We start from the raw sequence: 16,020 nt of genomic DNA on the forward strand, positions 1-16,020 counted from the left end.
TCAATAACACTACATCTGAGTTTGTGCCCGGTGGTATCGACCCGTGTCTTCAGCATGACCAGTGAATACTAAAGACAGGCTACTCCGAAGGCAGATTACATCATTATCGTGGAAGAGGGATTGGTGTAAATAAAGAAAGCTAGTTATATATACGATATAATCTGTCAAGATCCCCTGGATGGAGAGAACCGTGTAATAAGCATATAAATTCTTCACGTGCCTGCACATGATGTCTATGTTCAGATCCGAGTGTTCCGCCCCTTCTTCGTGAGCCTCAACCTGCCCTACTCCGTGACGCGAGGGGAACAGCTGGCTCTCCAGGCCATCGTCTTCAACTACCTCACCCAGGACGTCGACGTGAGTAACAGAGAGGACATGTTTATTTGCTGCGTCCAGTGTTAGGCCAGTCCAGGTTATCGTCTTTAATTAACTCACCCAGGACGTCGACGTGAGTAACAGAGAGGACATGTTTAGTTCTAGTTGCTGCGTCCAGTGTTAGGGCTCGCCAGGTTATCGTCTTCAACTACCTCACCCAGGATGTCGACGTGAGTAATAGATAGGACATGTTTAGTTGTTGCTTCCAGTGTTAGGCCAGTCCAGGCCATCGTCTTTCACTATCTCACCCAGGACGTCGACGTGAGTAATAGAGAGGACATGTTTAGTTGCTGCGTCCAGTGTTAGGCCAGTCCAGGTTATCGTCTTCAACTATCTCACCTAGGACGTCACCAGATTATTGCTTGATACTTAATTATATTTAAAACTTCAATGCGAGAGAATAACCAGTCTTGATTATCCACCATGTTCCATTTGGCGTAAAGAGTAAACTAGTTATAATTAAAACAATATTAGCGTTGCATTGAGAAACATAATCATGAATAACTATAATATAAAGATTTTGTTTGTTTGCTATCAATGATTGACATCTCTCGCCATTCATGGTGGCCTTGTAGTTTCTTGTTAAATTAATTCGGACCGGAGACATTCGAGAGAAATGTATAAATTCAATTTGAAATGAAACATTTTGAATACATACGGAGCATATCGATCTGCGATCAGTATTCTTTGTCTTTTCCATTCAAACAGTGTTGATAAGTCTTTATTTATCATTATACATTAAATGTCATTAACAATCTTACGTCACCCTGTGACCACCTCTGAAACCTACTTACATAAAGTTCTTTACAACCAAATCCTGTTTGGTTGATAAACACATGGGTTGTTCTTCCGCATTGACGTTTCTGATAAAAAAGATGGAAATGTTAGGAGGTGTATATATTGTACGGATTCCCAGGGACCAGTTGCCTAAAGCCCCACAATACTCTGCCAGGACCCTGGATCGTGGGTTTGAATCCCAGACTCGGCCTTAATTTGTCCTCCCCCTTGCCCCTGTGTTAACGAAAGTAACAAACGTCTAAGACCAGAGGGCATCCGACGTTCTTCCAAGTTGATATGCCGCGATACGACCTGTAGAAATAGAGAACTGTGGAGTTTAACCTCCTCACTGACACTAAAATACCTTGACCTCCTTACAGGCTGTTGTATCCATCCCTCAATCCAAGGACTACCTGAATGTTGTTATTGATGCTAACGGTCGGGAACAAACAGAATCTAAGGACCAAACGCAGACTGTTCATGTGAGTACCCTGCTTCACTGATAACCGTGAAATCATTTTGCTGTGCGCCAGCAAATATTTGTCTTTTTTTTCTACTGCAATCTGATCTTGGACTTCGCAATATGATCTGGACTTTGTCAGTGTTTGTGTTCACTAAACGTGTGTGTATAATCTCCGATATTCCAGGTGAAGGCAGGTGGCGCCACCTCTGTATATTTCCCCATCGTCCCCGCCACCCTGGGTAAGATCGACCTGACCGTCTCCGCTCGATCCACCCTCGCTGCTGACGCCGTCAAGAGACAGCTTCTGGTCGAGGTACTTCTTTATCCATTTTTATGTTAGACCCATAAAACACAATCATCTCACTATGTTAGACCCCTAAAACATCTCATGATGTTTGACCCGTAAAACGCAATCATCTCACTATGTTAGACCCCTAAAACATCTCATGATGTTTGACCCGTAAAACGCAATCATCTCACTATGTTTGACCAATAAGGCACAATCATCTAACTATGTTAGACCCATAAAACATTTCATGATGTTTGACCCGTAAAACGCAATCATCTCACTATGTTTGACCAATGAGGCACAATCATTTCACTATGTTAGACCAATAAGGCACAATCATCTTACTATGTTTGACCAATGAGGCACAATCATCTCACTATGTTAGACCAATAAGGGACAATCATCTCACTATGTTAGACCAATAAGGGACAATCATCTCACTATGTTAGACCCCTAAGGCACAATCATTTCACTGTGTTAGACCCCTAAAACATAATCATCTCACAATGTTTAACCAATGAGGCACAACCATCTCACTATGTTAGACCAATAAGGCACAACCATTTCACTATGTTAGACCCCTAAAACATAATCATCTCACAATGTAAGACCCATGAAATACAATCATTTCACTATGTTAGACCCACAAAAAACAATCATCTCACTATGTTAGACAAACAAGGCACAATCATCTCACTGTTTTAGACCCACAAAACACAATCATCTCACTGTGTTCGGCCACAAAACACAATCATCTCACTGTGTTCGACCATAAAACACAATCATCTCACTATGTTAGACCAATAAAGCACAGTCTGTGCTATGTTAGGCTACATTTGCCATTATTATGCTGTAAAAACGTTTTGTTTTTAGACACATTTCAAGATAAAACAATTGAAATGAACCTTATCAAGTGTGAAATAGTCAGATGGAATGTGATTGCTTCAAGCGACGAACTTTTATTAGTGTTATGTGTAATTTGTTATATCAATAATGCCTCGTAATGTGTCAGACATTTCGTTATAGGACACTATCAACAATAAACGTGTAAAGTGAAGAACATTCATTTATGACCAACTGAGGTGTCATAGATTAGGAAACCTTTCTACAGAACAAAAATCGCGTTTGATAAAATAGCATGCATTCATCATAACATACGTATTCACCACGTTATCTCTCTGAAGTAGTTCCTGCAGAGTACAGTGTTCCAACATGTATTCATCATGTCATCTTTCTTCAGCCCGAAGGAACCCCCAAAGAGTACAATGTCCCTGTCCTGATTGACCTGAAGCAGGCCACCAGTTTCTCCAAGAATGTCCCCATCACTCTGCCACAGAACGTCGTCTCTGGATCACAGACCGCTAGAATCACCGCCATTGGTCAGTGAAAAAATAAAATAATACCGTTGCATATCCAGCTGTCCACAGTATACCAAGCATCATGGCGTTACAAAATCACGATTGAATAACTCAATTTCTAAGATTAGTGGTAGCTTGCCAATTTGATTCTGTCCTCTTCAGTGGGTAATCTTAAAAATAATAATTGTCATTTCAGAGATGCGATATCTATAATGTATAATGTATTATAATGTAATGTATGATATTCAGTTCCCGCGTTGGTATGCTAGTTAATTTAAGAAAAGAAAATGGAATGATTTGAACCGTCTTTATGGCAATATATACAAACTTACAGTTATGTCCAGAATTGAAAGCGGCAACTGTTCTGTTTTATCCGACAAACGTCTCTGTAACCCTGTCATGTTCGACTAGGTGACCTGATGGGCCCAACTGTAAGTGGTCTAGACAGTCTTCTGCGCATGCCTACCGGATGTGGTGAGCAGACAATGCTGGGGTTGGCCCCGGATGTGTTTGTAACCAACTATCTGACAGCAACCAAACAGCTGACAGGAGACATAGAAGACAAGGCAATCAAGTACATGGAATCTGGTATGTCAGTGGTGCCGCCCGAACCTATTTAAACTCATGAACTCCATACCCTTCCCAACAGAAAGTTCCCCGATCCACTCAGCGCTGTGATAGTCATTCATGTGTAGAACTAGGACAGCCACAGTGCGACCAAACCTTGTGGATCGGGACCTAGATTCATTGGTTGATGTTTCCTCTTCCTCAAAATCTTCGGAATAATGGATAGCAATAATGGGCGTGTGGATGAAATGATAAACATTCAATACCATAAACTCCCTTCTCACAGACCCGTGAAGATTCCGGGGTAGAATAGGTCTTCAGCAACCCATGCTTGCCGTAAAAGGTGACTAACGGGATCAGGTGGTCAGGCTCGCTGACTTGGTTGATGCATGTCATCGATCCCAATTGCATGGATCGATGCTCATGATATTAATCACTGGATTGTCTGGTCCAGGCTCGATTATTTACAGACCGCCTTCATATAGCTGGAATATTGCTGAGTGCGGGGGCGCGAACAGAAAAAAACCAAAACCAAAGCCTTCTTACAACAGCATGTCAACGTATACTTTGTCCACCAATCTCCTCCAGGATACCAGAGAGAGCTGACCTACCAGCACAAGGATGGCTCCTTCAGTGCGTTTGGTGACCGTGACCCATCTGGCAGCATGTGGTACGTTCTGTTAAGACACATGAATTTCTTAGACACACATTTTAAAAACAATGTGTACATTTCAAATTATTTTACATTCTTCAGTTAAGGACCATGATAATATCTCGCATGAGTTTGCACGTTAGATTATGTTCGGTATTTGTGCTCCCAGGTTGACAGCGTTCGTTATAAAGACGTTCCATCAGGCTAAACCATATACCTTCATCGACGACGATGTCCTCACACGAGCTGTCGACTGGATGGTAGCGAGACAGAAGGCTGATGGTTCTTTCCCTGAACCAGGCCGGGTCATCCACAAGGATATGACCGTGAGTCCAGACTGATCACCCTTCGTTTGACAACGTGTATCATACCTTAATGTTTTTCATTGATATATGTATATGTTTCTACTGATATTGTACAAAACCCATTGAATGGTCCAATACCAATAATACTAATTTTTTTTAAATATGGTTTGTAATTACACAAAGTCAACTTCTTATGTAACACTCGTGATGCCCTGCAACTGCTCAACGACTGTCTTTTGGCATTGTCCTTTATGCTGCGTGTCATGCACCTGCAATATTATGAATATAACTGTAAATAATCACCTTTCCGTTTTTATGTGTTTGTTGTGGTCATTTATATGAATACCTTGAAATATGTTTTACGTCAATAATGACATTAATTATTATATGCCCGTGATTTCTTCTCAAGGGAGGTTCTAACAAAGGTGCTTCATTGACGGCATATGTTCTTATCGCCCTTCTCGAGAACAACGACCTCGTTGGGGTAAGTGAATCTTTATTTAAGAAATAAATTAGTAACCATCAAATTGCGAGCGTACATTCGAATTTCCAGGAATGGAGTCAGGATAGAACACTGCTTTATCGTGAAATAAACCACGCTCCGTTCTTGATTGTTCTTTGCGACTTATCGCGTAGCTATATTATATGTGGAGATAATAGTTGTATACCTATGTCCTCTGGCTACAGGAACATTGGGACATGTCTTTATCACTGATAGATAGACACAACCCCTGGTTCTACATGTTCAGTTGAGCATGTTATTTTATTTCATGCACTCATTATTGCACAATAATACTTCCTTTGTGGCGTCTCTTGAATTCAGGCTGTCTACATCTTGTAATTTGCACAGAATGTCCAACAGCGGATACACACAGCCACGACCAAGGCTCTTCAGTTCCTTGAGAATGAGACTCCAGCAGATGACTACTCTCTGGCCATCATCACCTATGCACTGCAGCTTGCCGGCAGCACCAAGACCGACACTTCATTTGCCACACTAAACTCTCATGCTATTGTTAAAGGTAGCATCGATGTTCTTTCAACTTCTGTATAACTTAAACTCATATTCAACTATGTCCACCAAGGCCACGGTACAATAAGACCGTTTTTGGCCAAACGGATCTGCAGAATTTAAAAGAATGAGTAAAAAGACATTTTGAAAGGAGATGTATTACATGAAAAAAATGCGATTCATTTCATTTCATGCTTTGAACTGAAATGTATCATAAGGCTTACTTAGGATTTAAGGAAGCGGTTGTCTAATTTTTGCACATTAGCAAATCTTTGACACAAACTGATTTTCTTACCGTAATCGAAAAGGTATACACGTATCTCGTAAACAGTTCATCGTTGGTCACGGACATGCTCATGCCTTACATTTTCTTTTTTAAGTTAATGTGTTGGTAAACTACGTTTCCAGATGGATTCAAGTACTGGCACCGTCCTGAGGTCAAGACGACACAGTCCACCACCAAGTACTGGAGACCACCATCAACCAAGAAGGCCATCGACATCGAGATGACGGCATACGCTCTGCTGATATTCGGCGAGAAAAACGATTTCAGCGGCGGCCTTAACATCATGAAGTGGTTGGCGTCACAGCGTAATCCCCACGGCGGATTTTCCTCCACCCAAGTTAGTGTTATATCTACATTGTTAGGAAAAAACACAGGTTCTTATTACAATCAAGACCCACTTCGCCTGCTCTTGAACACTTGTCTTAAAGTACAGAAAGCGCGGTTTGACAAAGGGCAGTTACTCTAGTGGACAGACCGATGGATTGCCGCGAAAGGCAATTAAAAACAATTGTTGATTTTGCGAATATGTTGCTTCGCCACTGCATATGAAATAGATTTCATTTGGAACTATATTGGCTACTGTCACTGACCGACTGACACATCACTTACCCTCTGACGTAATAAATATTAATGCGCGCATTCCAGGAAAACTGGCAATGTTTCGGTAATGTTTGTGAGAGAGGGAAAGCGATTTTGAAGCACAGAATTAAAGAATGACATTATATGATAAAGAGGTTATCACGCTTGTGTCTTTGGGGACACTATGAATTTCGCTCGCCAAGGCTCGCTAAATACAATGTTTATTCCTAATGCAGGATATTTACCATCCCCAAACACACTCGCGTGATAACCTATGTATATGTTAAATATGTATGTGACCGTTGATCGTGTTGAGTGCAATAAACTCTTCTTGAGTCTTCTTCTTCACACTGGTATGGGGCTCTCTCATATTCTTCCAGGACACGGTGTTGGCCTTGCAGGCTCTGTCTGAGTTCGCCAAGATGGCGTACTCCAACAACTTCGACATCCAGGTGACAGTGAGCAGTGGCAGCTTCAGACACCAATTCTCCGTCAACCAGAACAACGCGCTCGTGCTCCAGAGTGTCGAGGTGAGTACACTCCAATACTCTTCTTTCAGCTGCACACTCACACGCTCTACCATGTCAATACTGAACTCGCACACATTCAAAAATGTGCAAACATATTCGCCCATTTATCCAGGTATGAAATGCTCAATTCTTGACTAGTTCGGCCACTCTTGAGTTTCCTAAAATATTTTTAATGTTCATAAAGTTCAAATTCGTTAATCCACTTCCATTCCAAGTTAACTGGCCGGGATCTAAAAACTGAACCTATTGTTAAGTTTTAATGCTCCCTACAGCATCCCTAGAGTAACTGCTTTTCATTGTATATTACATATTCACGATTTCGTACCCGTTTTTACCTGCAGCTTCCATCCATCCCGAGCAGCGTCAATGTACAGGCTACAGGATCCGGCATCGCTCTTGTTGAGGTCGGTGGCATCATACACATTATAGTAGCATGCAACATTGAGTGAGTAGAGTTTTACGCCGCTCTAGCAATATTCCAGCAATAACACGGCGGGGGAACATCTGAAATGGGATTTACGAGTTGTACCCATGTAGGAAAACGAAACCGGGTCTTCGGCGTGGTGAGCGAACCTTTTCCACTTTTCTCAAAAAGGCGCATTAACTATGATTATTAGTGCGCAGGTATGACGAAGCACCTGTGTTACTTAACTGCAAACATTGTCATCATGGTTATATACAAACATGCCATTTCGAAATGAGATCATAGTCATTTCTGTTTGAGACAGTTTACTCTACACTGATAAAACTATTCTTATTAAACATGATGGCATTTGATATAAAAGTTGAGTTACGTGTACATATATATGTTGGGTGTTTAGTTAAGGCTGTAGTGTATTAAGATGTGGTGAAAGTACATTTCTTTAAATGCCGTTCAGGTCGCCGTGTTCTTCAACGTTGAGGCTGAGGTGGAGGAGCCAACGTTTGATGTGACCGTCACGCTTCTGAGTGAGGACATCAACTCCATCACCGTCCAGACCTGCACCAGGTGAGGGTGGGGGCAGCCATAACACTTACTACCGTCAGACATAACACATATGTACCCTTCGACATCATGTTGAAGTCTTTCGGCAACTGATTGGGAGTAAAGCATTTTCAGAAGCTGAAAGACAGAACACACACGTGCATGTACGTCCTTGTTTACATAAACTCGACGTGAAGTGAAAACACATTTCACCTCACCTACACACCTTTGCAATGTGCAATTGCATACTGATGGAAAACATTGAAATAGTATATAATTGTTTTAATTAATCATCTGTTTCAAATGCTACAACTCTCCTTTTCGCTTCAATACAACTGCAAGGTTTGGTCATCGGACATAATGAAATACAGAAGGTTGGCTATAATGAGTTAAAAAGGATGATATTCCTCCTTCTGGAGAAAAATCTAATTAGGAGCAAGTCGGGTACCAAAGATGAACGTATGTTTGTTGTGTCTTTAAATCCATCTCCCAAGAAGATCAGCTTGGGTTAACGACTTGCTCATCTTCAAATATTGGAACCATGTTTCCCGCAACCCACTAACATCAACCTTTTTGAAATGTGTTTGCCCAGCCTATGTATTTGGTATAATTTTAAGTTCCAAACATTCAATGGTCGAAATGAACAAGTTTACTTTTGATTCATATAAATATGATAAGTATGATAATGATTTATAAATGGTTTACTCCATTCGTTTAATAATGCATAAAAAATATATAACGGTAAAAAGGGACTATTACACACCAGTACCACGTTGCCTCCTCAGATGGTTGTCGACCGGCGCAAGTGGCATGGCAATTCAGGAACTCGGAGTTCCCTCCGGGTTTGATGCCGACCTTGAAACACTCACCAAACTGAAGACCCTCAAGAGGGTCGAGACTCCCAACAAGAAGGTGGTTCTGTATTTTGATGAGGTGAGATATTATCCGTCACCATCCCTTCTCGTTGACTGAATCCATGGTACTGGATTCATTTTATTTAATTAAATACATTCATAAACACTGTAAATTTATTTTCATATGTTTATATACCGGCTCTTTGCTATGTTTCACATCAAAGATTACATTATTTGTATAATTGAAATCTTGCCCAAAATGAACGTATTTGGTAAAACCTATGCTTTAGTATCTCCAAATAAAGATTGCGTGGAGCGATGCTCATGATATCAATCACTGGATTGTCTGGTCCAGACTCGATTATTTACAGACCGCCGTCATATAGCTGGAATATTTATTGTTGAGTGCGGCTTTTAACAACAAACCAACCAACCAACCAAATAAAGATCGGTCGGCATGTCAGTGAACTTCCTTAATAGTTATAACTGCCTCCGTGGTCCAGTAGACAGCGCCTGCCCGGAGAGCGGAAGGTCGTGGTTTCGATCCCTGACCCAGTCCTACAAAAAGGCGTTAAAAGATGGTACTTGTTGTTACCCCACCTGGAGCTTGGCTTTAGTATACTGTTTCTTAGTGGAGTATTCTTGTCAACTGCGGCGTGGTATATCAGTGGGCTGGCACTATAAAATCGGTATTTTTTCTGACTAGTACAATCAAACACACACACACACACACACGCACACACGCACACACGCACACGAGCATGTGCAACAATCTTGAACGCGATTTTAAGCCTCACCCTTAATAATTACAATCCAGCTTAAAATAATTTTAAAATATTCAGCGCTACAATGGTATTGTGCACATTGGCCTTACTGGAACAAAACTTTATGACAAGATTCTACTGTTTGTGTTACTAACGCGACTCTGCTAATGTCACAGATCGGGACCACCCCAGTGTGTCTGTCCGTCACCCTCCAGAGAACAGGTCTTGTGGCCAAGTCACAGCCCGTCCCTGTCAGAGTCTACGACTACTATGAGCCAAGTAAGTGTCAAATTCTATCATTATCGATGTGTGTCCAAGGCGCCGCAATGAGATGTTGGAGTTACGTCCCTTAGTCGTACCGGGACCCGCTGAACATGTGGTCGAATCACCTAATTCGCCCTGAATATGATTCAAGGTCCGTCAGCAGCACATTTGTGATCATGGGTTTCATAATAGCTGTAAACGCCAATTTTGACTTTTCGCGCACATTTAGTTAACATACTGTGATTTAAATCAAATACTGTTCAAAGAGCCGTTACAACCACCCACAGTGAGTAGTAGACAGATGTCTAACGGGATCGTTGGTTCGGTTCGCTGACGTGGTTGATGCATGTCATCGATCCCAATTGCGTGGATCGATGCTCATGAGGTCAATCACTGGACTGTCTGATCCAGACTCGATTATTTGCAGACCGCCGTTTAACAACAAACAAAACCAAAACAGAATAATGCGTGTGTCTGCTCACTTATTCAGGACATTGCCTCTGAACATTAAAACCTTTAGGATTATTATGTTGCACTTACAAAGAAAGCACACTGCTATCTGCCAATAGAATGCGTTCATTTCCTTTTTCAGCCAATCAGGTGACAGCGTTCTACCAGTCCAAGCTTCTGAAGAATGCCAACATCTGTAGCGTGTGTGTGGAGTGTGAAAACTGCGTGGTGAGTTCTGATGTGATGTTAAGTTTAACACATCGAAAACCTTTGATGTAAAAAACTACACCGCGACCCCGGATAACTGAATATCACCTGGGAGATTAAATACAAGAATTGATATTTTGATGTTGCTACATTTATAGTCCTACAGTCTAACGATGATGATATGTTATATCGTTATCCATTACTTAAATGCACTTCCATTGTACTGTACAGTAAACTGCGTTTATAACGAACTGACCGATATAACGAACCTATTTCTTAGTCCAGGCCAATTGCTGTATATATGCTTTTAACAAACTACGGTTATTATGAAATAAAATTAGTTGTCCCTTTGAGATCTGTATAATATAATCGAAGATATGTGAACAAAACCAGATAAACAGACAACTGGGTTTGGGTGTTGTCTCTTCTTGATGACGCACTACCTTGTCGATGAACTCAAGTCAGTTTCAGGGGAGTTACGATGTAATATATACCGTGGTAGAGCACACACAGGCTTCCATTAGTACATGTTCCCTTAATTATGTCTGTCAGTATGATTTTCCTGGAGACAATGTGTGTATCAGCTGCGTGATGTGTGTATGGTTCCACGGCAGACTAAGTGTGTATCAGCTGCGTGATGTGTGTATGGTTGCACGGCAGACTACGTGTGTATCAGCTGCGTGATGTGTGTATGGTTGAACGGCAGACTAAGTGTGCATTATTTGTGTGATGTGTGCAAGATTTCACTGCAGAAATTATTTGACAACTTTGACGTCTGTATTTCTAGGCCAAGGCAGGAAGATGAACACACTGAGAGAATCACCACACAGAGAAGATCACGTCACATTCGGAAACACCAAGAAGGAAGAATGAGTTCAACACATTACATGTTGCACGTTTATGTAATAAAATGTCCATTATAAACATACTCTTTGTTTGTATTGAATTTATCACAACGTCATCGGCAGAGAATAACACATCTCGATTATTCGCCGAAACAAATAGCATGTGGCGTATAAGGAAAAATAGCGGTTAAAATTAAATGAATTATGCACACAAAAATCAGTGATGACGCCCAAGTGTTCGCGAAATGGGTAAGCGTGTCCCACCCTACCGGTAGCACCCACACTCACAGAATGTGGGGACGGTCGGGTAGCCTGGTGGTTAAAGCGTTCGCTCGTCACGCCGAAGACCCGGGTTCGAGTCCCGACATGGGTACAATGTGTGAAGCCCATTTCTGGTGTCCCCCGCCGTGATATTGCTGGAATACTGCTAAATGCGGCGTAAAACCAAACTCACTCACTCACAGAATGTGCATAAAAAGTAAGTGCTTGTTTGTTGCCTGACACCCGCAGAGCAATACTCTGTGGGGCCAGTGATACGACCAGTACCAGTGATAGACCAGAAAACCCAGTGACACGATAGCGCATTTACTGATTTTGTTCAACTTAAAAACGGTATAAACATGACATACATGTGACTCTCCAATCTTTATAAAATCAGATCTTAGTCCTCGCCATCGCAAAACAAAGGTCTGATCACATCCCATTACAGGTCACGTCAGAACGACCTTTCGCGAACTTTGACCGACCAATGAAATAACTAACAAGAAGTCGACATTAGCCAATTAGAAAGCAGTTTTCTTGAGCTATAGTGCACTAGTGACAAACTGGCGACTTCCATTCCAGACTACGCCGCTTTGAAAAATATTTTGACGAAGTTCTTGATTCAAAATTTGAAAACTGAACAAAAGAAAATTCTGGAATGTCTAATAGATGGCCGAGACTATATGGCAGTACATTAAACTACGTTTATAACGAACACGCTTATAACGAGCTAAAGGATATAACGAACTTTACGTATGGTCCCGGTCAATTGCTGTATTTGTGCTGTATATATGCTTATAACGAACTGCGGTTATAACGAACTAAAATAAGTGGTTCCTTTGACTTCGTTATAACCGTAGTTTACTGTCCTTCCCATGGGCTATGCAAAGTCTCGTTCGTTCAAATGTTTATCCCATTGACGCGAGAGACATACGACAATCTCAGCCGTCGTACGGCCCGTACCTGTCGTTCGGAATAACCCGTGTTAACCTTTTCGAGGTTGCATGATTAGAAAACATATTTCGACTGTCACTTTCCTGATCTGGTAGGTGGCGCTCTGATTGGTCGGGTGAAAGATCGTTCTGACGTGACCCGTAAGGGGATGTCCTTAGACCTTTGTGAAGCAGTAGCGAGAACTAACATCTGATTTAAATGAGGTGGTGAGTATCCCGTGGTCGTTTTTCTGTATATCTCACTTCCGTAGATAACGAATATCTCCATCACGACAGGCACACTACAGACATTCATGAATAGGTTGTTTGAAGGTATTATTGTCAATGAATTCAAGGGATTACAGTCTGTTTGTCTTCTCCCAACACAATTGTTGCAATTGGTAGGTGGATATAGATGTGTCAACATGACTCTGTACATGCACATAATAATCAACATGGATGAATGCATGCTCATGATAATTAATCAAATGACCCATCAAAACCTCCAAAGGAATGTTCGTGTTTACAACTGGTTTACTTGAACAGTATTTTAGTTAACTCGCAGCGTAAGGAAAGCCTGATGTAACGCAGGTCTTAGACGTTGACCAGCTTGGTGAAATCCATGGGCACTGGCAAGCTGCTGACAAACCAAAGACTATAACCAGTGCGATTCGAACCCCCTAGCATAGGTTCCGAACATACCTGAGGGATGCAGCTGAACACAAAAAAATGGAAAAACCGTATCATTATAAATCTGTAATAACATGCTACTTTCTGAATAGTTCTCTGAATAGTTCTTTACAACTGGAACTGTGTATTGATGGATGACTTAGTTGTTTCCTTGCATCCGTCCTCAGCAATATTCAAGCTGAGACGGAACCTGAAAATAATCAGGACCAGACCATCAAGTGATCAATATAATGAGCAACGTCCCACGCGGCTGGAGTACGATGACGTGCAACGGGTCTGAATGTACCAACAATGGTTACCATGTCCACTTTATTCAGCAAGAACTGTAAGAAATGAGTTTTGTGACAAAAGTGGTAATTTGAAGTCATAGAAATTCTCATGGAGCTTGTGAATCCTTCCAAAATCTAGCGATAACCAGTGATGATATGTTCAGCAGGTGCATAGGAATGTTGGTGTATCTGCAAACACATTTGCTGGATGTACCATCGAATGCATTTTGCATGACTTTTTGTTTCGAATTTTTTTGGATGCAATGGTGTTGGTATAGGAATATGATATCTTGATTTTGAAACATATATATTTTTTGGAAGATATTTCCATAATCAATTAAATCCATACCCTTGTTGGCCAATTTCAAATGCATTAACACCTTAATGTTATGAGTTGAATCGTCATATATCGTGTTATCATGAAGATTCATTAACTAACTTCATCAAACATCTTCAGCAAATTTGGAGATCGCATCTCAGTACAATAAATTTGCTTCGATTGCAGATATTTTGGTTGTAACGACCCTGAAATATCAGTTTTGTACAGTATAAACACGTTTTCACATATAATGCACATGCAAAAAATAAACCGGATGAATGCAATTTGAATATCGATGCCATACCAATAATGTATTTAAATCCATGCATCTCCGGGGATACAAGTGTATCTCAATAAATGGAAATTGATAAACGCTGGATTTACGAATGTCACAGACTATAACGCATGAAGCTCTTACTTTGTATGCGCTTTAAACGCCACTCCACCCCACACAAATACTAATACTAACTAGGGCGGTGGGTTGCCTGGTGGCTAAAGTGTTAGCTCGTAGCGCCGAAGACGTTCGATTCCCTTCATGGGTGTCCCCCGCGTGATATTGCTGGAATAAATTGCGTTAAACCATACTCACCCACTCCTTTATTCATCTTCATATTCCTCCGCAAGCTTTGTTTTGCACTGTGGGTGAAAATCTGAGAATATGTATAGGAACACTGCGATGAAGTGGTGTTCCCTGATTTCTTTTCCTCATTATATATATGCTCAAAATCCATTTCGGAGAATTCTACCAGCATGCGATGAAGACAAGAAGTATATGTATTTTAAAAAATGATTCGAAATGATATTGATTCATAAACTTCGATTGATAATTAGCAAGTATATGGTAAGAACGAAATATGTTCTTTAGGATGTACTTTGGTAGGTGCCCGTCAATAAGTTTCGATTGTACAGATTAGAACTGTTAAAATGTAACAGAGTGTTTTAGCAAACATGCTTGTTTTCCCGCGTACTGGAGGAACGATTGGCGCCGATATTTGCCGAGTTGCGTCCACTAGCGTAGATGAAACCTATAACCAGTTTATCATGGGTTCAAATGCCGGTAGGCCTTGATTATGTTTCTAGGTTTGTCAGCAGCACACTCGTGCTCGTCGGTTACACACGTGGTCAAAATACAAAAGGGGCACAGGTGGCAGAGTTGCGCCCCTTGGGAACCTCGGAAATCTATGATCGTGGTAAACGTCTAAAGCCTGCATCATTTCGGGCTTTCCTCCCACATTGAGCTGACATGCTGTGATATAACTGGAGTACTGTTCAAAGCGGCGTTAAACCCAACTCACTCACTCACTCACTCCGCACTCCGCACTCCGCACTCCGCACTCCGACGTACCATAAGAGTGCATGGTAAACCTGACTTGGATGACCTGCTATCAGAGTTTCTGTACTGATACTGTGATACGTCATTTAAGATAGTTTGTTTTTATATCGTGTGGTATAAAATAAACAAAGAGATCTACAGAGTAGACATGGCCTTACTTAACTCGTCATCAAGTCGAGAGACGTATGTTTTCATTGATATGGGGTCTGTCATTATGTCAATGTTGTCGTTACTTCGCCTTGATAATGTGTTGACGATGTGGACGTGTACTGCCACAATTTCCTGTATCTGATAACGCGAACAGTCATATATCTGTGAACACAGACACGTATGTGATCCAGACATGTACACGTGTATCAGCCTTCATTTATTATTACAACACAGGCAATATATGCGTACATTGTTATAACAGGCAAGAGCATTAAGTGACGACCGGTATGTATATAGAATTATGTTACCATGTTACTTCGCATGTAAGATACTTTAAGTTAATTTGTCAATAAACACTACCATTTTGTTACATTTCCATGGACCCCGCTACAGCTATGAACAACTGGAAAACAGTTTGCCGATCTTTGTAAACTCTGCAAATCGAGCTCCTCACAGCGACACGGCGTCGCGTAATGTATATTAACATTGACTTTAGATGTACGTGATGCATACAGCCTACACAAT

General features: G+C 41.2%; 1 protein-coding gene across 12 annotated transcripts in view; it reads left to right on the forward strand.

The window, feature by feature from the left end:
• LOC139450535 (CD109 antigen-like) overlaps nucleotides 1-11,624 on the forward strand; it is a 58,163-nt gene extending 46,539 nt beyond the window's left edge. For all 12 annotated transcript variants that reach the window (XM_071232267.1, XM_071232265.1, XM_071232276.1 and 9 more), the window contains 17 exons: nucleotides 244-357; nucleotides 1,533-1,634; nucleotides 1,800-1,928; nucleotides 3,145-3,283; nucleotides 3,674-3,850; nucleotides 4,418-4,499; nucleotides 4,651-4,807; nucleotides 5,196-5,270; nucleotides 5,637-5,808; nucleotides 6,207-6,421; nucleotides 7,044-7,193; nucleotides 7,535-7,597; nucleotides 8,072-8,181; nucleotides 8,943-9,090; nucleotides 9,952-10,054; nucleotides 10,632-10,717; nucleotides 11,484-11,624. In XM_071232267.1, the coding sequence (XP_071088368.1) occupies nucleotides 244-357; nucleotides 1,533-1,634; nucleotides 1,800-1,928; nucleotides 3,145-3,283; nucleotides 3,674-3,850; nucleotides 4,418-4,499; nucleotides 4,651-4,807; nucleotides 5,196-5,270; nucleotides 5,637-5,808; nucleotides 6,207-6,421; nucleotides 7,044-7,193; nucleotides 7,535-7,597; nucleotides 8,072-8,181; nucleotides 8,943-9,090; nucleotides 9,952-10,054; nucleotides 10,632-10,717; nucleotides 11,484-11,501 (2,040 nt within the window). In that variant the 3' untranslated portion in view covers nucleotides 11,502-11,624. The remainder of the gene's footprint in view (nucleotides 1-243; nucleotides 358-1,532; nucleotides 1,635-1,799; nucleotides 1,929-3,144; nucleotides 3,284-3,673; nucleotides 3,851-4,417; nucleotides 4,500-4,650; nucleotides 4,808-5,195; nucleotides 5,271-5,636; nucleotides 5,809-6,206; nucleotides 6,422-7,043; nucleotides 7,194-7,534; nucleotides 7,598-8,071; nucleotides 8,182-8,942; nucleotides 9,091-9,951; nucleotides 10,055-10,631; nucleotides 10,718-11,483) is intronic.
• Nucleotides 11,625-16,020: the final 4,396 nt, after the last annotated feature.

The sequence above is a fragment of the Haliotis cracherodii genome, unplaced genomic scaffold (genome assembly GCF_022045235.1).
Source record: "Haliotis cracherodii isolate W230 unplaced genomic scaffold, xgHalCrac1.p SCAF_8, whole genome shotgun sequence".
Taxonomy (NCBI): Eukaryota; Metazoa; Mollusca; class Gastropoda; order Lepetellida; family Haliotidae; genus Haliotis; species Haliotis cracherodii.